The sequence below is a fragment of the Onychostoma macrolepis genome, chromosome 08, assembly GCF_012432095.1.
Source record: "Onychostoma macrolepis isolate SWU-2019 chromosome 08, ASM1243209v1, whole genome shotgun sequence".
Taxonomy (NCBI): Eukaryota; Metazoa; Chordata; class Actinopteri; order Cypriniformes; family Cyprinidae; genus Onychostoma; species Onychostoma macrolepis.
In genome coordinates, this window is record NC_081162.1 from 7,092,023 (window position 1) to 7,114,851 (window position 22,829).

The 22,829-nt window shown below is 34.1% G+C and overlaps 1 protein-coding gene across 1 annotated transcript in view; it reads right to left on the reverse strand.

The window, feature by feature from the left end:
• Positions 1-20,707, reverse strand: part of nr6a1a (nuclear receptor subfamily 6, group A, member 1a) — a 99,584-nt gene extending 78,877 nt beyond the window's left edge. The window contains 2 exon segments of the mRNA XM_058784938.1: positions 18,278-18,313; positions 20,523-20,707. Coding sequence (XP_058640921.1) covers positions 18,278-18,313; positions 20,523-20,583 — 97 coding nt within the window. The 5' untranslated portion in view covers positions 20,584-20,707.
• Positions 20,708-22,829: the final 2,122 nt, after the last annotated feature.

Sequence of the window (22,829 nt, forward strand, 5' to 3'; positions counted from 1 at the left end):
AAACAGACACAGTAACTCGCTCACACACGGACAAAGGGATACATCAACATTTAGTAATCGTAATTGCCCCACAGCTTGAGCGTATCAATTTTACTCTTTTCCACAGCCGCATTAGCGAGACGCGTGTGTGTGTGGCGATAAAGAGCAATCGGACGCTAGCAATGGAGATTAGCTTCAGTTTGAAGCAAACACTGTGGCAGCGTGGCGTCTACGGAACAGATTAAACCCGGATTAAACGTCCAAATCAAGTGTGTGTGTGTGTATGTGTTAAGCTTTTATTTGGCTCCACACATCTTTAGGCAAACACTAATTTAGTGGCGTATCACCTCATCAAGGTTACTTTACGCTTTATTAAACTTCAAATAATAGCTATATATTGAAAAAATTTGTTTTGATGGTATTACTGAACATCGATTTCAGCTATTTTCATTTCATTTTCATCCTTTTCTATCACTAAAATATGAAAAGAACTTTGCATTTCCTGGAAGAAAATACATGCCTTGATTTTTTAAAATACACTTAGGTTTTACAAGATTACAAGACCTATCAAAATTCAGTATACAAATAGATGCAAGAAAGAAAGCCAATTACAAATCAGCAAGCAAAAATGATAATATGACTCACACTGTATATCCAGAATGTTACGATTATGTCTTTCAATTTGAATTTTGAATTTTACATTTGATGTTCAATCAATGTAGAATATTCCACCAAAATGTTTGAATTTTTATCTTACATGTCTTAAAAAAGCAAAACACACATATGTGTGTGTGTGTATGTATATATATATAGTGTCTTGTTTGGTGCATTCCTCATTTCAAAGGTGTCTGTTTTTTGACACTTGCAGTAAATAGGTCAGTGTCTAAGTGACTGTCTCTCTCTCTCTCTCTCCCGCAGAACGCCTCGTGAGTTTGACTGGCGAAGAGACGCGCTGATGGAGAAGTGAAAGTCGTTCGGCTCTGACCCCAAACGATGAGCTCCGACATGACGGGAGCAGACAGCCGCCATCATGGAAATGTCACGGCCAACATCAGAGACCCGGCAGCCTCCTCTTTCATTCCCTTAATCCACAATCCCTCCTCTCCTCTCCTGAGCGGCATACATATTCAGCAGCTCAAGTCCTCACCATTCTAATGAGGGCTAGACCAGCGGGCTATGAAAGAGAGGAGAGATATGGGGAGGTGGGTGGGTGGATGGGTGAGTGAGTGGGGGGTTTAAAAGAGAGGAGAGACCGTCTTTGAACTCCCAAAGAAAGAGATAGACGGATGAGAGATGAAGATGAATAGATGGATGGCTGAAGTGATGAGAGACGGAGTGAGAGGAGAGACAGATCAAATGCTTCTGATTCTTTCCTGTGGTTTTTACACAGCAGGGTTAGTTGTGTTCGATGTAAATGCTGCTTTAAGAGAGCGTCCTGTTATATTTCATCACTTGATTCACTTGAGACACTTAAGGCTGAAGTGTGTCTTTATGTATGATCTATTCCAGTTTAAAGGGATCCTTCACCCAAAATGACAGTTCTATCATTATTCATGTTGTTCCAAACCTGTATGACTTCATTTGTTCTAAAAGTTGTTGAGCAGAACATTCACGTCACGCTGTTCTGTACATATTTGACCACAGGTTAGGAATGACATAAGAGTGATTTTATTTTTCAATGAACTATTTGCTGAATATGCAGAGACACTTTGTCACTGCATAGTTTAAGGCAGGTCTGTTGGTTTGTTTGAGCAATGGCAGATGAGGAGAGTTTGGAAAGATTATTTGCGCAGTTTCTTTTGGCACAAGTACAAGAAAAATGAGAAAGACCAATGAAAAAGCAATAGCTTCAGAAGTTAAATAATATTTTGAGGTAGTAAAGAAATCTAAAATTTACATTTATGCATTTAACAGAAGCTATCCAAAGCAACTTACAAAAGAGAAGCAAAAGCAATGTCATCTGATTAGGCAAGTTTTAGGCATATTTTAGAAACAGAAAAATATCAAGAAAATATCAAAATACCAAGGCTGATTTTAGAAAATGAAAAATAAAATCTAAGCATATTTTATATTTTATCATTTAATCTTTATTCACTACTGTGCCATATTTCAAATGTACTACACAGTTATACAAATCTTCTATTGTATATTATATTTTATAGCAAAAGACAATAGCAAAAAGACTAAAAAGCAAATAAATAAATAAAACTAAAGCAAAAGACTATTTTAAGTAGTTCCACATTTTCAAATATTTTAGTGAATAGCAATCTTTAAGTAAATAATTTGTAAAATAAATATTCAGTTATTTTCTATATATTTGTATATATTTAAAAATATATTTATTCATTCATATATATATATATATATATATATATATATATAAAATAAATTAGTAATAAATATGATATTTACATATAAAAAATGTCCTTATTGCTATTAAACCTTGCTGTAAAACAGCTGTATAATATCTGCGGTCTATAATCTGCGGGCTATAAATATATACATTTTTGGCGATCAGTATTATCTATAATTTCTCTATCAGTGCTTTCCTAGTTCAAAGCCTCAAAAAGGAGACATTTTTAGCTGCAACTAAAGCAGTCTCTGGGCATATCTGCTCAAATGAATGCTGCAGTGGTGTGAAATTGGTCATTTTCAGCACTCCTACACTCTTGTAAAAGTAGAAGAGGGTGCCTGAGGTCTATTTTCCCCTCCTCACACACAGCTAGCAGCGGGAGGCAGGAAGCACGGCCTGAAAGACTCGCTGGACGCGCTATCAGAAGGGGAAGTTCCCGTTCCCATTCGCCGCTTTACAAACCAGATGTTTCATGGCCTGGATCTGGTTATTGGAACAGAGCGATAGTACCAAATGTACAGCGAGTGCACTTCAGTCTGACGCTGTAAGCAAGCGTGCTTCAGATAAATGAGGGAAATCAGGATTGCGTGCTAATGTGTTTGCATTTTTAATAGAGGATAGAGAGACTACGATGCATTCGTTTGCTGTTGAGGGAGGCTTTACACACACACACACACACACACACACACACACACACACACGTGCAACCAGTCCACTGGTCGTCCATTGTTGGTGTGAGCAGGTGTGTGAAAGGTGATAACAGAGTCTGCTTTGGGGTTCACCAAGGCTGGGGGTTTCAGCTGCTTGCAAACACACACATATGCAGGCCACCAGCCGTTAAACCGTTCCACTTAGCTGAAACCAGGTGCAATAACCCAATGCTAGAGCTCTTAGTTTCAGTAAAGACCTAGTTCAAGTCAGTATCTGAATGTTATTTGTTACTACAGCTAGGGTTGCATGATTAACTTGTAGTAATTCAACTACAAGATTTTGTAGTTGAATTAATTAGCTGTTACTGAATTAATTTATAATGAAATTATACACATAAAGCAAGCAATGTAACAATATTATAACATTCCCATCATGTATGTAACTGTTTGAACTAATATGATGGTGTACATTGTGCATCAAAATGATTATTTTAATAATTTTGCAGAGTCATATACTTTTAGTATCCGAGGAACAGTTAATTAGTTTAACTTTTTTCCTCTTATTTTCAATTGTAATGTTGCATTTTTGGTACCCTTGTGAAAAGACATTAGCATACTTTTAAAAAGAGTACTATTATGAAATCAATATACTTAAGTGCATCTAAATGTATTGTTTTGGTCACTTAATTGCAATTAAATGAAAATGTATCCTTTTGTTAAACCACTTAAGTAGGACTTAAGTATATCTTTAAATTTAATTTCATAATTACTCCCAATCCTTTATTACAAAGGGCACTTTTTAAAGCTTACTTGTGTGTTAAGAAATATAGTCATGAAAGCATGCTCTCTTTTAAGTACACTCAATTGGCTTTTTGTTTCATTAATATTATCTGTAAGTACAGTTTTCTTTTTTTTTTATGTATACATTTAAGATTTTAAGTACACTACAAGTCCACAGCCAATAGAATTAAGCGCAATTCTTTTTCAAAAGGTTAAGGATGCACCAATATTAAAATTCTGGTCGATACTGATGAGCTAGTAATTATTTTCATGTTATAGCTGATAACGATACATGTCCGATATTAAAATTCTAAACCATTTTGACTAAATAAATCACACAAAAAAAATAAATAAAATCACTGTGAATGCTACAAGTTAATTTATGCATCACAACATGATAACATGGTAATATTCTTCAAATATTTTCCAAAAAGTAAATTTAACCTGTTATTAAATTATTAGTGTTTTTGAAGAGTTATTTTAGATGAAGGCAATCTAAATGTAAAAATAAGGGAATGCACAATTACATATACAATATTGGATGATATATACACAATAACGATGATAAGTATCATACAGTACCATAGTACATATCAAACTAGTGTTGTCACGGTACCAAAATTTCAGTATTCGGTACCGATACCAGTGAAAATCCACGGTTCTCGGTACCAATTTCGGTACCACATGCTAATTAAAAAAACACACTATTTTTAATAATAAGTCATACAAAAATAAAAATGTACAAAAATCAGATGCCATTCTTTATACTTATTTAAACTGTGTTTCAAGTTTTTCCGCAAGTAATAAAAGTATGAAAAACAGTAAACAAGTTTCACCCAAATTTAATTTGTCTTTTAATTAATTAAATTTAAACATTTAATTTTTTTGGTAAATAAAGGGGATTTACTATTAAAATATGGAAAAAATGTGTGATTTCTTTAAAAATAAATATTTATAAAAAAAATTCAACAGTAGTAATAGTATCACATACATTCTACTAAATAATAGTAATATATTTCTGGCACAATGTCTTTAAGATAAACTTTTATTTTGACGGGTTGCCGTGAATACCTTTAAATTTCTGTGTGTAGCTATATGATATGACGCTGGTTTTACTCAATGAAACGGTAAAATGCTCGTGAAGGGACTCTCAGAGCAGTTCTGGAGATGTTGTTTATGTATTTATGTCCTCATTGAGACATGATGATGAAATTACCGCAAGCGTCACGAGCGCTTCAGTGTGTGTAGTAAAAAAAAAGAAAAAACCTCTGTCTCTGCCATAAACTCATTCACACAGAGACTCGCAGAACATGCGGAATTCATATTTGAATCGACTTTTGCGGCTTAATATTTACAGATACTAGTCCATGTCGCGATTTGATTAAAACTTTGACAAATTCCATGACATTCCGTGCTAAACTGTAAATTCCGTTTTTATAACTGGATTCCGAGATTCCGTCCGCGTTTTCTGCATCGCGGAAATCATAGGTCCGTACGCGTCGGTACCACCGGTACTTAAAAAAACCTGGTACCGTGACGTTTTCCTTTCTTTAGTACCGACTTGGTACCGAAGTACCGGGTCTTTTGACAACACTATATCAAACAATAATTGGCTCCAGCAGTACCCCCTTTTGAAGACTCCTGTGTTCAACAGGCATGTCTGTGGATGCTAAAAACCATTCCAGCTAAAAACGTTTAATTGCAGCCGTAATCGTAACCTTGACTATTTGATTAGTTCCGCAGCCCTAAATGCTTCCTTCCTTAAACATTTTCTTTCTTTCTTTCTTTGTGCCATAAAATGATGTCAAATGCCCGTCCATACAAACTCTCATCCAAAAGAACCGCGCAGACTTACGCTCTCTTTTCATTGTCATACCTCGCATGATATTCTAATCAGGGATTTTTGAAATCCCCCAGCATACTCAGCCCTCTTGATTCCTGTGCCAAAGAAGAGAGTGGGGGTGGAGAAAAAAAGACAGCATATAGTGTGTTTAAAAGTCGCCGGGATTGGTTGTGTAGTTTGGAGGAGCAGTCAAATGGGAGCGTGCATTAATAATGCATGCCTGCCTCAAAGAGCTCTCACACAGGAAACACAGACTGGGGTTCAGATCAGGGTAAAGAGAACAGGCCTGGAGAGAGAGAGAGACAGCGAAAAAGAGGGCGAGATCGAGAGAGACATTAAAAGAAGAGTAAAAGCCAGGAATCGCTCAGGTTTATTGGGTTTTAACCTCACAATTGTATTTAGTCTCATGTTGTGATGTGTTTGTCGTATTCTAGTCTTCAGATTTTCTTAAAGACCCCATGAAACTGCTTGATGAATGCAGCTTTTAGTCATGTATTGACGTATTTCCAGTTGAAACGGGAAGTTTGGGTGAGACGTTAAATATTTTACTTGCTAGTCAGTTGCAGGTGGTATTGGGGGCGGGGCATTCACATTCTAAAGAGCATCTGATTGGACAAAAATCTGTGTAGTGCAGGATGAGTCATCGTCATTCAACTTTTAGGAATAAACTAGCATACAAACGCTAACAGACATGATTAAAAGTCACAAAAACAATATCATCGGGTCTTTAAAAGGCAACATCATTGTGTTTTTATAGTTTTCCAATCATTGCTGTCCAACGTTTTTTGAATGTCTTGTTTATTTAGTTTCACCATTTCAAGTTGAATTTAATTCCATTCCAACTTCAAGTAAAACTTCTGATCAGCTTTCTACTAAAACGCACCTGGTGCTTCTAGGTCTACACTAAAAGGCCCATTGTCCTACAAGATTTGCTGGTCCCTTGGTGAACATTCAACGCTGTCGGTGAGTTTTGAGCTTCTGTAACAAACCATCGACCGTTGACTGTACCCTGAGGGTGCCCAAAAAACGACGTAAGCGGAGCAATCTAGAAACGGATCTGGAAAGAGCAGTATGGGTGTATTAGCCCACTAATGACTGCAATAAACATTCATTGCTGTCGGTGGGTTTCCAATGGACACAACTCACTGATCAATGAATGCAAACTGCGGTACAAGAACCTCAGTCAAAAACGGCAGGAGGAGTGAAGGGATTTCTGGGAAGAGTCATTTGTACAGTGTTGTAAGGACAGCAGAGCACCAGCAAAGACTAAAGGGGAAAGGTGAGTCCACCATCTACTTTGTGTATCATAATAACAAGATGTTTTTGACACTATTCATCAGAGATGAAAGATACAGTAGAAATTCTACCATATAAGCAATATTAGACAAACAAGAGTGCTATTGTATTGAATACAAGCACGGCTGAGTTTCAGCTGTAGACAAGAAGCTGCAGGCTGTGCTTCAGGATTGCTCCAAGCAAACACAGATGCTCCAGTTTTCCAAAATCCTTGCTTTGCCTGAGGCGAAATCCCACCAATTCACCCCCTGTTACACTTCTGCTCCACACCTCACATATTCTGGTCTGGATCATTGTGAACATGGATAAATGGAGTGATACAAACACCCTGAAAACTGGAAATTGCATTCCAAGCGCTTAAAATCATTTGATACGCCTTAGGAGCCGCACAGGAACACCCTCGCACTGAGCCACAATGCCCTTGAGAGCAAACTTCACTCACATCCTCTTTAGAAAATGCAAAATATGAGATTGCGGTGCTCATTCAAGAAAAACATGTTCGAATCTGGCTCGCAACATTTCCTGATACTGATTCCCCTCATCAACAGGGTTATTATCATTTCCTAAATCTATTAAAAACATTTGTGTCAATTAAAATGAAAATAAATATTACATGAAAAACCTAACCTAAACAAAAATGAGAAATGTTGCCTTGGCAACTAACCAAAATAAGTTAATTAAAATTACAGAAAATAAAGAAATAAATAAACAAATAAAATATACATTACTATTAAAATTATAATTGAAAAAGAATAAAAATGGGGAATACTAAATATTAAATCAAATAAAAGGCCATTCAAAATATTAGTAAAAACTGCAGTAGTATATATAAAAATAAATACTAAAATAATACCACATCACCCCATTATTTCTATCTCTTTTTTTTTGAGATAGAAATAATGGGGTGATGTGGTATTATTTTAGTATTTTTTTTATATATACTACTGCAGTTTTTACTAATATTTTGAATGGCCTTTTATTTGATTTAATAGTTAGTATTTTTTATTTTATTTTTTTCCCCAATTTTTATTCTTTTTTTCAATTATAATTTTAATAGTAATGTATATTTTATTTATTTATTTTCTGTAATTTTAATTAACTTATTTTGGTTAACATTTCTCATTTTTGTTTAGGTTAGGTTTTTCATATATATATATATATATATATATATATATGACTACCATAACAAACTCCAGCATAACAAAATGCACTTCAGACACTTCAACAACCACATATAGCTCTTCAAGAACCTTCCCAATATCTTCAGAAAAGAAATATCAGAATGAGGAAATGTTGCGAGCCGGATTTGAATTTGAATTTCCTTAACGAGCACCACAGGTTAACACGTCACAACATATGCACAAACTTGCTCTTTTTGTAAAAGACTCCTTTAAAGACACTGACTTTTCCTTTGTATGCAACCAAACACAGGACCAATTGAAAATTCATCTAACAAAGTTCTCAGTGTATTCGGTGTGCTCGGTTACTAAACAGTACTATTGTCTGGTCGGTAGATTGCTGGGTTGTGCCTTGGCTGACCTCTAAACCCGGTCCAGACTTCTCACCATCATAATGCTAAAATAAATCTGGCTTGAAATAGATGACAACTCAGCACAAAAACCCACTCCTGAACAAATAAATAAATGTATAAAAATACAACAGTAACCACTGAGGAGCTAAGCAACACCTTTTTCGCACTCATCCACGTTGACCTTTCTGCACAAGCGAACAGAGAAACACTCAGCACACTCAGTTCTTGAAAAGCTTGTTTCCCATTTTTCAGCAGGAAGAGAGATAGAATCATCTGGAAACAATCCCAACGTAATTGCCCTGTTTAGTTTGCTTTACGTGCTGGGAAATTTCTAACACATTGACATTTTCCAGTCAGCCTAAACCAAGCTTTCGTTTTATTTTTTTTTTCTCTCCTCTCCCCAGTCCCGCTCTTTCTCTTCTCTATTTGTCTTTTACAGTGGAAAGTGTCTGAGGTGAAGGAGGAATACGGCTGGGTTTGTGTCTCTGCTGCCCATATGGAGCTTTTACTATGGTGACCAGACCAAACTGGCACTCGGTTGTGACTCTGAGAGAGACCTGACTCACAGGACTATAATAGCATTAAAACCCACAGCATGCAAACAAGCGAAGTCTGCAGAGAGAGCACTGACCGCAGTCTTGGCCTCTGATTACTTGGACTTGTTTTTTTTTCAGCAATAAATTGGTCTTTTGCTGCAGAAAACTCACTTAGTTAAAGTGATGGTTCATCCAGAAATGAACATTTTGTCATCACTGGTTCACCTTTGTGTCTTTCCACCCTGTATGACTTTCTTTATTTTGTGTAACAGAGGGAAAAATTCAGAAGACTGGTCACTCTTTTCCATGCATTTACAATGAATGGGCACTGAAGCTTTAAAACAGGACAAAAAAACGTTCATTTTTAAATTAGTTGTCTATAGGACTTGTGATTCTTCTGAACTAGAATCACAAGAAAAATGGACAGACCATGTTTAAAAAATGTATTAAAGATTTCAAAAGAACTATTCATTTACAAATCGGACATTGTTATTTCTCCAATGAACTCATAAATGTGCAGAGGAAAGACTTTCTATGAATAGGCCTACCTTTGTGAAAAAGAATAAGTGTGAAATGAATGTAATGTTTTCAGACACTTGACTACATGTTATTAATAAAAGGAAAATGTATTATAATTTAAACTTATATTACATGCACTCCTTTAAGTTTAATTTCATAATTACTTCTATTGTCTTTGAAATATGGTTAAATTGTAGAACCAAATGTACTGACGAGCATTTGGGATAAACTAAAATGTACTTTTATGTCATTTCTGTTAAAACTTGTCATGTATTTAAATATATTTGTAATTACACATTTGAACTGATTAAGTTGCATTTTAGTGCATTACAAATTACATTAAAAGTTTAGTTCACCCAAATATAGAAATTCTGTCATTAATTACTCACCCTCGTGTCGTTCCAAACCCGTAAGACCTTTGTTCATGTTCATCAAAACACAAATTAAGACATTTTTGATGAAATCCGAGAGCTTTTTGATCCTGCATAGACAGCAACACAACTGAAACGTTCAAGGCCCAGAAAGGTAGTCAGGACATCATTAAAATAGTCCACGTGACATCAGTGGTTCAACCTTAATGTTATGAAGCGACAAGAATACTTTGTGTATAATCAAGCACTTTACATGTGCTTTAGTATGTTAGTCCGCACATCAAAACAAGTGCACTTTAAAGTATGCCAAAAGATTTAAAATGTACTTTAAAGTAGGCTAAAACTTTTGATTTGACATCAAATTAACTTTTTAAAAGTGTACTTAAAAATACACTTAAGTATTTAAGAGTACAAAGCGGCATGTTAATTCAGTAATATTACAAGAAGGATGAAAGTTCTGTAAGGGGGAGTAAATTATAAAAAATTTTGCTCCTATCCTTCTATTCTATAATGAGCATTTGCTGCGTTTTCAGTCCAAATCACTGAATATGCATGTGAACTGCACATAAACAGCATAATTGTCAAATTTATTTAGCGTTTTATGTAAGCAAAATGGTCAATTTACACAATGTGGGACAGCATGAAGCATGAAAATCTGTTTTGTGTAATTACATATTGGGCTTCTGTTTCAGATAGCTTGAGTATGATATGGGTTGATTAGATAATCACGCGGCAGGCTATGTAGCGCACAGAGGAAATGCGAGTGTGCGGGTCTGTCACATAAATCAGTGACTCATGCTAGTTACATCCCCGTCTCCCTCGCTGAACGCGCTGATGCTACAGGAAGTGACAGGAGAACAGTCTGACCCATTTCTGGATGACCGGGAAGCACTCCGGCAGCCTGACCCCCAGTCAAACACGACGAGCAAAAGATGCATCAAGCATAAAAAGAAAATAACATTGTTTCCAACAAACTGTGAACTGGCTCTCTGAAAGGAAACACACAATGGGGTCTAAGATCACTAGTGAAAATGCTTCCGTTTTGCATTTCTCAAGTTCAAAATCATTTCTCTCATGACAAATCATATTGCCAGCACATAAAACCGAGTTTTAACATTCTAAAATGTGTTATTTCAGACATACTTCTAAAATAAATTTAAAAATTTAAAAAAATTGGCAACATATATATATATATATATATATATATATATATATATATATATATATATATATATATATATATATATATATATATATATATATATATATATATATATATATATATATACACACACACACACACACTGTATACACACATGCATATATACACACGCACACACACACACACACACACACACACATAAATATCTAGATAGATAGACAGAGGCATGCATATAAAGCTAGCATTTCCATTTTTCCTCTATTCATAATTTAAGGTTTTGGTTGAAAATACGTTAAAAATATTTTTTATTTTCCCTGTATATTTGCCATAAATAACTAATTATTAAAAATAATTCTTAATGACATCATCCTTCCTTTTATATAATGTTTTGTTACAATTTTATTACAAAATGCTCATATTTCAACAAAATATACTGGATGTGTTTATAAGTCATTTACAACTGATAAGTGCATGTATATAGAAAAATCAATATTACATTCTATCTTTGTAGCACTTTGTAGGTTAACTAGCTTGCAATTGAAACAAGGCCTGTAATGACTAAATGAAACTGTCAACCTTGTTACCTTACTGAAGGCATAATTATATCCCAACATATATTAAATGCATATTATAGGCTAGTTCATATTCACAGTTCATTCATATCATATGATATAGATCATAGTTTATTTAGCTTGAGCAAAATGAAAATTATTACTGCTTAAACATTACACGTTTGTTAGAATGCTTAAAATTCTACAAAATAAAATAAAAAAATTTCTGAATGTTACTCTTCAGCTCTTGGTCTGTGAACTTTAGTTTTGCTGTGTTTGTTTGTCACCTAACTTTATAAAGCAACCTTGGTTTTCAGAAGGTACTATAAAAATATTATTATTATTATTATTATTATTATTATTATTCAAAATCGCCATATCAAAGTGGAAAAGGCATGTTTCTTAAAATAACTTAAGTCTGGAAACAAACTTTAAATTAAAAATGTACCTGCCGCCAACTTTTGAAAACGGATAAGAAAGTTAAAAGGGGAAAGAAAGAAATGGTGTGTGTGAGAGAGAAGAAGAGAGAGGGAAGGTATGTGTTTGGCCCTGTTATGTGAGGACAGCAGAGAAGCATGTGTTGGAACGGAGCCAACTGTCTGCATCTGGGTGCTGAGTTCATTGAGGGCACATGAGGAGCAAAAGCCCTTTATATTCAGGCCGCTGCTCTCCACTGCCCCCTTGTGTTTGGCTCAACTACAGCATAGCAATAAAACCCACACAAAACTGTATCTGCTCATATAATACACTGACTTGGTGCCTGGAGTACAAGGAGAAAGTGAGGTAAGATGTGTCAGTGGGTAACATATGCCACCCCTTAATCTAGCAAACTGTTGAGAATTATTGTCAGGTGCCCATATATTTAGAACAAGTCCATTATATGCAGCTGCATGTGATTGAGAGATGCAATTGGTATACAAGTGGTTAGCCTTTGTAAAAAAAAAAAGTTTTGCATACAGTTCTATACATTAAATCAAATGTAATTAATTTATCTAGGCCAAAAGAAAGTGATTGTAGTTAATTAAAACTAGTGTTGTCACGGTACCAAAATTTCAGTATTCGGTACCGATACCTGTGAAAATCCACGGTTCTCGGTACCAATTTCGGTACCACATGCTAATTAAAAACACACTATTTTTAATAATAGTCAAACAAAAATTTAATTTACAAAAATCAATGCCATTCTTCATACTTATTTAAATTGTGTTTCAAGTTTTTCTGCAAGTAATAAAAGTATGAAAAACAGTAAACAGTAAAGTTTCACCCAAATTTAATTTGTCTTTTAATTAATGAAATTTAAAATTTTTATTTTTTGGGTAAATAAAGGGGATTTACTATTAAAATTAAAATATGGAAGAAATATTGTGTGATTATTTCTTTAAAAATATATATATATATATTTTATCAACAGTAGTAATAGTATCACATACATTCTACTAAATAATAGTAATATATTTTTGGCACAATGTCTTTAAGATAAACTTTGATTTTGACGGGTTGCCGTGAATACCTTTAAATTTCTGTGTGTAGCTATATGATATGAAGCTGGTTTTACTCAAATGGAACGATAGAATACTCGTGAAGGGACTCTCAGAGCAGTTCTGTAGATGTTGTTTATGTATTTATGTCCTCATTGAGACGGCAGATGCTGAAATCACCGCGAGCGTCGCGCGCTTCAGTGTAAAAAAACAAAACAAAAACGCGCGTCTCTGCCATTCATTCATACATTCACACACACAGAGACTCGCAGATTCGCGGGATTCATATCTGAATCGACTTTTGCGGCTTAATATTTACAGATACTAGTCCATGTCGCGATTTGATTAAAGTGTGACGACCTACTTTTGATTATTTCATCCAAACTTTGACAAATTCCGTGCTAAACTGTAAACTCCGTTTTTATAACTGGATTCCGAGATTCCGTCCGCGTTTTCTGCATCACGGAAATCATAGGTCCGTACACGTCAAGAACCGGGTTGACCGGGTACTCGGTACCACCGGTACTTAAAAAAAACCTGGTACCGTGACGTTTTCATTTTTTTGGTACCGACTTGGTACCGAAGTACCGGGTCTTTTGACAACACTAATTAAAACCAAAGTCATCCAAAACATTTTTAACTGATAATATATTTTTAAAAATGTATTTTATTTAAGCTACTTGCCAAGGAAATATTTCTCACTTTCATTTAGTTTAAGTTCATGTATTAAAATAACTAAAATAAAAACTGAAATAAAAACTTAATTTAATTTAAACATTTTAAAAAACGTTATAATAAAACTAAATAATAAAAATAAAATGCAAAATAATAAATGTAAAAACAAATTACTAAAACATTCAAATGAAAGTTAAATACACTACAATTAACTATAAAATTAAAACGAAAACTGAAAATCTAAAAAGAAAAACTAATTCAAAATATTATTTTTATAAAAAGAAAAAATATATATATTTTCTTTTCTTTTCTTTTTTTTCACTGACAGGGCAACATTTTTCATTTAGTTTAAGCTTACGTAAAATAACTTTACCAAAAATGAATGAAAACAGAAAATATAAAAACTAAATAAAAACATAAATAAAATATGGTACCAAAAAACTGGTACCTCAATGATACTAAAATAACAAATATATATCAAATAAAAAATGAAAAACAACAAAAAAATTTGAAAACAATAAAAAGATTATAGGAGTGCATTTTATAAGAAAATACTATTTTAGTTTTTATACACTTTTTTTTTTCAGCGTATATGTGATACTTGCCAAATAAATAAACTGTGTGTGTGTGTGTGTGTGTTCCTTTGCATGCACAGGTCACACAACACAACCCTTGTGCCAGACACAACATCCCAACGGCGAGTGTGGCGACCCTCTCCACAAATCCAAACAAAAACACTCAATGCCTCCCCGGCTTTAACACAGCACCCAGCGTGCTGACTGGCCCCCTTTCCCCCCTAATCCCATTGGTCACGCCAGCCACACACACTGGGGATTGGACGGGGAGCTGGAGTATCCATGGAAACCAGAGGGATGGATCAGGAAGTTGACAGGTTGCTCAGATTAAGGGCAGTGCTTTTCTTTTATTGGGGGTTTAGGCCCTACACAACTCTATTAGCACTGAAACTAATGCTGAACTTAGCCTGCAAAACACACATGCCCACACACACACACACACACACACAGAGGCAAACTGACAATTTACTTTGCAACTGGATATGGATTATAGACTTGCCAGAATGAAGGGGGATGTGCAGTGACTAAAAACATCACTTAACACCTCAAGTACTACCAAATCAACACGGCTAATACAATATATAGTATATTGCAATTAAAATTAATGTCACTATGCATTTACCTTTCTATTTTGCTTTTTATATTGTTGAGAGGTGGCTAAGTACAGGGTGGTTTTAGATGCTAAAACCCATTTAAGAGTCATTTCAGAGCTCTTGGAAAGGTTATAAAAGTTTTTCAAAACCATATTAAAAAGTTACAGAAAAAGACTGTAAAATGCTACAGTAAAAACCTTCTCAATAAGGTAAATGAATTATTACTGTACTGTCAACTGTAAACATAAATGGTTTAAAACTCATTTATTTGTAATTTTACGATAAAATACTACACAGTTTTTGCAAGTAAAGCTATGCAATTGATCATTTATGGTGAAAAAAATCAATAGAATATTGCCATAAGTCGCTATATGACACCATATATAATTATAATTTTATTGATATCGTTTTGTTTCTTCTTATTTTTGTTATCAGTAATGTGTTTTGTGTTACATTTAGTTAATGTTTATTGCATTATCTTAGTCAGGTGTTAACACAGATAGATAGATAGATAGATAGATAGATAGATAGATAGATAGATAGATAGATAGATAGATAGATAGATAGATAGATAGATAGATAGATAGATAGATAGAGGCCATGCTTTTAGTCATTATGTGACTTTATATCGAAGTCTCTGTATTATTATGGTAGTTATACTATTTTAGTACATTTTAAGGTACAGATTTTGGTAGTTAAAGTATCTTGATATGTTAGCATTATATCACATAATTACATTATTGTAAAATATACAGGCATCAGTATGCCTTCCTGTAATCATTGAATTTGTTTTTTAATTATACATTTCTGGCAATCACAGCTGTAGTTTTTGAGTACATTTTTAAGAACTTGGCAAATTTTAACTGGATTTTAAAAGAATTGTTTTTATTATTAATACTATTATACTGGGGCCAAAATAAGAAAAGTAATGCACAATCCAATTGCACATTATTATTCACATTTACATACACCAGCCAAGTAAAGGTTTAATATCCATAATGTCTTTTCAATAGAATTTTTCCACTGAAGCTTTTATTGTAAAAGTCTGGGAAGTTGTAAACACAACTTTGTTTTCCCGGTAGACTGTTAAATGCCTGCACTCCCAGAGCTCCCAGATAAATAACTGCATAAAGTTTGAGTCGTATAGTACAGCAGTATAGTTTTTTTTAATGCCATGTCAGCAATTTAGGCTATTTTCATGGCAAGAACTGAGCTACAAAATAAACAAGTGTCACATTGATACAATAAAATAAAACCAAACAAAAAGAAAAACACAGCAAATATGATTATTTCACATTGAAATGATAAAACTTCTAAGTTTTCTGTTAAAAATCTTACTAAACAAGTCCTGAAGTGAGCTTACTGAACAAAAATGTTGTCTACTTGGATTAAAAGCAGGATGGTCCAATAAAATATGTTTAATAGAAAGGGGGTTTTGCAGAACATAAAGTTGGGTCTTCGCTTTCGACAGAAATACATGAGTCAGTGCATAAAGTCTGAAGCTTATGGCTTTAAGTAATCAGTATTAGCAGTGATTAAACGGATTGGTATCTTTATGGTTAATGACATAATATTAATCTGCTACAAAAAGTGAAATACGTTAAAAAAAAAAAACAAGCTTGAAATACCAGACCAAGTTAAATGGTTCAATCAGTCAATCCAAACTTTCTTAAATGCACAATACTGGTCATATTGTGCATGATTTATTGGTGGATATTATTCCAAAGAAATTGTTGTTAGTTTTCATAATCTTTCAATATAAATAATAATTAGTCCTCCTTTTAAAAAAATATAAACTTCATGTCATCACTGATTTGGCAAGCTCACATGCATACCTAAATGATCTGTATGATCATTTAGGTATGCAACAGCCACTTCTAATCTAATCAATTACTTATAAATAAAATAAAATCTTGTCTTATATTCTTTCTTGCCAAAAATCCAATTTCACCCAGAATCCTATCGGAGCGCAGTGCTAACGTACTCATTTCACCCTCACGTTTACAGCCCATCATGCTTTAGCTCATAATTCAATCACAGTCCTCAGTAACAATAGAGGCCTTTCTCTGGTGTGCTGCTTCAACAGGTCCCTCATGCCTCTTTTCCCTCATCACAGCTTCCCAGAGGTTTACGTGCAGCAGTCACACTGAGGTCAGCAATGACTGAACTGAAAATGACCTTTCCTCTTACAGCCACCACCTGGCACCGCAGCGTACAAACAGAGAAAAGCAGAAGGAGGGGGAAAGACAGAGGGCAATAGATTCTGTAGAGAATGACCAACACTAAAAGAGGAAGAAATGAACTTGAGATGAACCTGGACATATAGATATCTGTGAAAACAATCAGTTCATCCACTTTTAGGCCACTCAATCAAAGTTAGCGGGCTAAAACTAAAATACGTAACTCTGCTGGCTCACATTAAAAAATTTTTTAAAATGTACTAGAGTTTCAGTTCCATAAAAATTAATAATCGGCTATTTAACACATTGGCATGATATTAAAAAACTGGAAATCTAACATACAAAACCAAACTTTTCATTTGAGTTTGCATTGATATCATGTCCAAATCACAATGATTCAAGCAATCTAATATTCATGGAGCCAGCCAAATGATCACGACAAAGGTCAGAGGTCAAAACTGGAATACACAATCCTGGAATGCAACACAAAATTCCAAGCTGCATCCGAAATCTGAAAAATGCTGCCTTCACAAGTGATGTAAAGAAGCAGGAAGACATTAAGACACATTCAGATCAATTATTTGGTTACATTCAGTTTCATAAGATATATAGTTCACTGGCAATGATATCTCACAGTCCTGGGACTGTGGTTTGATGATTATAAGATCAGTGTCTGATGGAGTAGCTGAAAGTAAATTAACCCCTTTTTTCAATTTATGTTTTCATTTCAACAGAGAACTGCTTTTAGATCAGTACGTGTGATGTTATAACTTGAAACCATTCAGCTTCTTCTGGATTGAATTGGATTGGAGGAAGTCTATCATGTGTCATTGCATTTAGCTCAGCAACTTTAGTAACTACAAGTACGGCAAACACAAATAAAAACACACACAACACTCATAACTGCACAAATACATGTTAAGCAACATTTTAGTTGTCGCACCACAGTGAAAAGCAAAGGTTTAGAGATGAAGGGAAGCCCCCTGGTGGACATTTGATGTTGACACACTATAACCTGGACTGACAGCATTGATTGACAGCCACACAGGCATCAAATAGTGGACCTTTTAATGCTTTTTATTCAAAATGAACACAGTAAGAGTCAATTAATACATAAGAGTAAAAACTAACTATATGCTCATCTAAGCCACACTTCTTCGTTAAATTTTTTTTTTTTTTTAAATGTACAAATAAATTGACCTTACCTTGCTCCTCTGTATCCAACAGATCACCACACAAACCTGCATTGAGAAAATCTTAATATTATATACAGTTTGCAATGCATACAGTTATAAATATAGACACAGAATAAATAAAATGTAAAAAAAAATTTAAAAGAAGGGAAAAAAACACGTGAAAAAGCACTGCAAATCACATCTGACCGCCAACAACGAGAGGTAGGTTAGCCTTCACCCTTCACTCCTCTATACAACCCAAAGGTGGAAGGAATGACCTTGGGCTGTATGACATTAAAAGGGTCCATTTCCATAGCAATGGCTTTACATATAACCTCAGCTTCCAGGCATTAGGTTGCAGTCTACACAACATGGTGCTCTTTCCTTCTGCCTTTGGGCAAAAGTCCATCAAACAGCCCTCTGAGATCAAACAACTGAATTTTACGGCTCTAATCTCCCCTATCTATGCCAATTATCGCAAGGCGTCGATAAGAAACCTGTCCCATCTCGAAGTCACATTGCGGTTGCTGGGTTGTGAAGTAAAACACAGATTTCATTTAGATTAGAAAAAAAAAAGCTATGGTGGCACGGATATTTTAATGTATGGAAACCTGTTACATCACCTGCAATTACAAACCACTTCTCTTTAGATTATACGCAAATTTACATTTGTCAAACAATGAAGATATTTATATAAAGCCATATTGTGATTGAGGCCCTAATTTGTAAAGATTGGCTGTATTGATTGGCTGTTTACAAACCTTTGAGAATAAGAACAAGTGACCCGACTGACACCACTGTATTTGACGTCTGGGGTCTCCTGGGACATTTAATGCAGTTACAAGATGAATGACTTTAGGGTTGGGGGTTTGAAGGACAGAGAGAAACGACTCATTCAGTTGTCACGGGCTAATTTTCTGCCTCCAACACCTTCAACTTCACGCCCAGAAAAAAAATAGGTGGCTGTGTTAGTTGGCATATTTTTAAAATCACAGACACACTTGTAACTATTTGACAATTCTGATGTAGTTTGGTGTAACATATGCAAATGGCTTATTTGAAATCATTAATTATCTAGATCTACATTGATCAGACTATAATTCAATTAAAAAATGACAAAATTACATTAAAAGAACAGATCCTCTCAATATGTAAATTCTGGCATCCTTTATTCACCCTCAAGGTATTGCAAACCCTTATGATTTAATTTGCTGAACACAAAAGAACTTTAGCAGAATGTCTAAGCTGCTCTTTTCCATACTTTGAATGTAATGGGGACTGACACTGTTGAGCTCCAAAAATGATAGAAAGCACCAGAAAAGTCCACCGTTTGATATGTGCGCTTCCAAGAACAAACTGAAAAATAAGACAATCGATATGAATTCATCATTAAAAATTTCCCTCTGCCATAGCTCTCAACCTGTCCACATATATTCAAATATAACACAGTTGTTGTGACATCGGATCAGACCATCCCAATTCTTGCCCTGCCACAATGCATTTATTTTTGTCTTTTCTGGAGCATGAGAGCCTCAGTTCCTATTCACCTTTATTATATGGAAAAGGGCCTTCAGGACATCCTTTAAAAGTTCTAAACATTTTGTGTTTCATGCAAGAAAGAAAGTCATACATGTTTGAAAAGACTTGAGGGTGAGTAAATAAATGATAACAGATTTTTCTGTTTTATTATTCTAGTCCAAGGCATAATGGCACAATCAGGCGATTCTCTTTGATTGCAGCTTTAATTAAAACTGAAAAAAAAAATAATAATAATAATTGTTTAGGGCTTAATTTATAATTTTCTGGGTGGTGTGGTACAGATAAGGAGGCTGTTTAGATAAAGCTGTGATGACCAGGTTGTGGCCACAAATTCCTAAATGATCCTAGAATTTGCTGGATGGGGGATGCAGGTTTCCCCAAGTTCAAAAGTTCACATTTTACAAGCACTTAAAGACCAGTGACCCATGCCCAAATAAAAACTTTCCTGTTGTTGACTCCTGTCCTCCTAAAAATCTCTCCTTCTGTATTTATTTCTCACAGAAAAAACAGAAAAAAGAAAGAAAGAAACATATCGTCCCTACTGTAAATACTGTAATTGGTTTTGGATTTACAAAATCATTGGTAATGGGATCATTTTAAATTAGCGGCAAAAGGAAAATGACACTTAAAGACTTCTGAAGTTATCTGTTATGGGTAGTAAACTCAATGAATCAAATTACATAACAATCGCCATTATAATAAAACGTTTTTGAATTAAAAGAAGAACATATCTTACCATTGGCTGTCGTCCCAAAATGTTTCTTGGAAAAGTCAATCCCGTGTATTTTGTCCACCATATCTCTTGTTTATTTTCCTTGAAGTTGCACTCTTTCCGTTTTGTTGTTCATGCCACGTTTAAAATGAACAAGTTCACTGGTTTGAGGATCAAACTTCCATCATTTCTGCTGTTGCCTCCGTACGCTCAGCGCCCCGCAAGCGTGCCTCGGGTGTGGGCGGGGTTATCTGCGCTCCGCAGCCAATCACCGCCGCCCATCGATGACGTAACAGGAAAACACACTGCTGAGATGATAGAAATTTGTAGATTTAATGTGCTTTTTATAATGTAAAAACAATACTTTATGCATTTTATCAGGCAAATGCAATAATAAAAAGTGGGTTCTTTGAAACCAAATTTCTTACATTTTATAAATGACTTTAAATTATACATAAACCTTTTTGAACAAAGAAAACAAAAACAAAACACAAAAATTATCGTATTTTTTTTGTCTAAAGTTAATGTTGGTAATAATGTTTCTTGCTCCTCTGACTTTATTTAAAAAGGACGTTACAACTATTATGCAACAAGCATATTAACGAAATGAACACCAACATAAAAAGAGAATATGATTATATACATATGTATATATGTATGTATGTATATAATACACAACCAGTCAAAAGTTTTTTAACAGTAAGATTTTTAATGTTTTTAAAGAAGTCTCTTCTGCTCACCAAGTCTGCAATTTTGATCCAAAGTACAGCAAATACAGTAACATTTTGAAATATTTTTACTATTCAAAATAGCTGTTTTCTTTTTGAATATATTTTAAGATGTAATATATTCATGTGATTTCAAAGCTGAATTTTCAGCATCATTACTCCAGTCTTCAGTGTCACATGATCCTTCAGAAATCATTCTATTATTCTGATTTGCTGTTCAAGAAACATTTACTATTATTATGTTTAAAACAGCCGAGTAGATTTTTTTTCAGGTTTCTTTGAGGAATAGAAAATTCAGAAGAACAGCATTTATCTGAAATAGAAATCTTTTGTACCATTATAAATGTCTTTATCATCACTTTTGATCAATTTAAAGCATCCTTGCTAAATAAAAGTATTAATTTCTATAATACTAATAATAATAATTATACTGACTCGAAGCTTTTGAATGGTATAGTGTATAATGTTACAAAAGCTTTTATTTCAGATAAATGCTGATCTTTGGATCTTTCTATTCATCAAAGAATCCTGAAAAAAAATGTACTCAACTGTTTTAAATATTGATGATGATGATGATGATAATGACAAATCAGCATATTAGAATGATTTCTGAAGGATCATGTGACACTGAAGACTGGAGTAATGATGCTGAAAATTCAGTTTTGATCACAGAGATAAATTACATTTTAAAATATATTCATATAGAAAGCAATTATTTTAAATAGTAAAAATATTTCACAATATTACTGTTTTTGCTGTATTTTTGATCAAATAAATGCAGACTTGGTGAGCAGAAGAGAACACTGCATCTGAAGATCTCTGCCAAAGTTATGTAACGTTTTGTGGAAATACATTTTCTTTGTGTGTCTCTAGCACCCTCTCCTGGTGTTTTTAGGGCGTACAGTTCACTTTTGGGCTGATTTGATGTGGGATGGGCTAATAAATAAACAGGTGTTGCAGGTTACTATGAGTCTTCAAAAAAACTCTCAGTTTGTGGCTTTTCAAAGAAGGAAAGATTGAGTGAAGTGTGGTGTGTGAAATTGTGTGTTGAAGAAATAAGTGTGATTGTTGAGAAAAACAGGAATGTTTTTTTTTAAAAAGCAGAGCTTTGTCCCCCTCGGCTAGGGGTGGGTGATTTGGCAAAAATATCACGATTGTTTTTTAAAATATCACAAAATATTTCGTTCAAAATAATATAAAAGGTAACAAAATATAAAAAAGTATGGCGGATATTTAGGCCAAAGTGGGTGAAGATAAAAATCGCTGTCATTATTTTATCTTTGTTATTAAAAAAATGAGAGCAAAGATACACATTAAAAATACACATAATATATAAATAAAATAAACCGTGTTTTATTTTCAGATAGTCAACAGGTGTATTCAGCAGGAGCATTCAAGAAATTGAATGAACAAATATAAAAATAAAACACTATATAGATTGATTCCTATTAAAGCAACTGTATTAAAGTTTTTCAGTCAAGAGTAGTGAGTGATTTTTCTCTTTGTGTTTGGTGTTTTATTAACATTAAAGGAATAATTCACCCCAAAATTAAAATAGGCTAGTGTTTTATTTTTATACCTTCATTTACTCACTCAAAAGTTG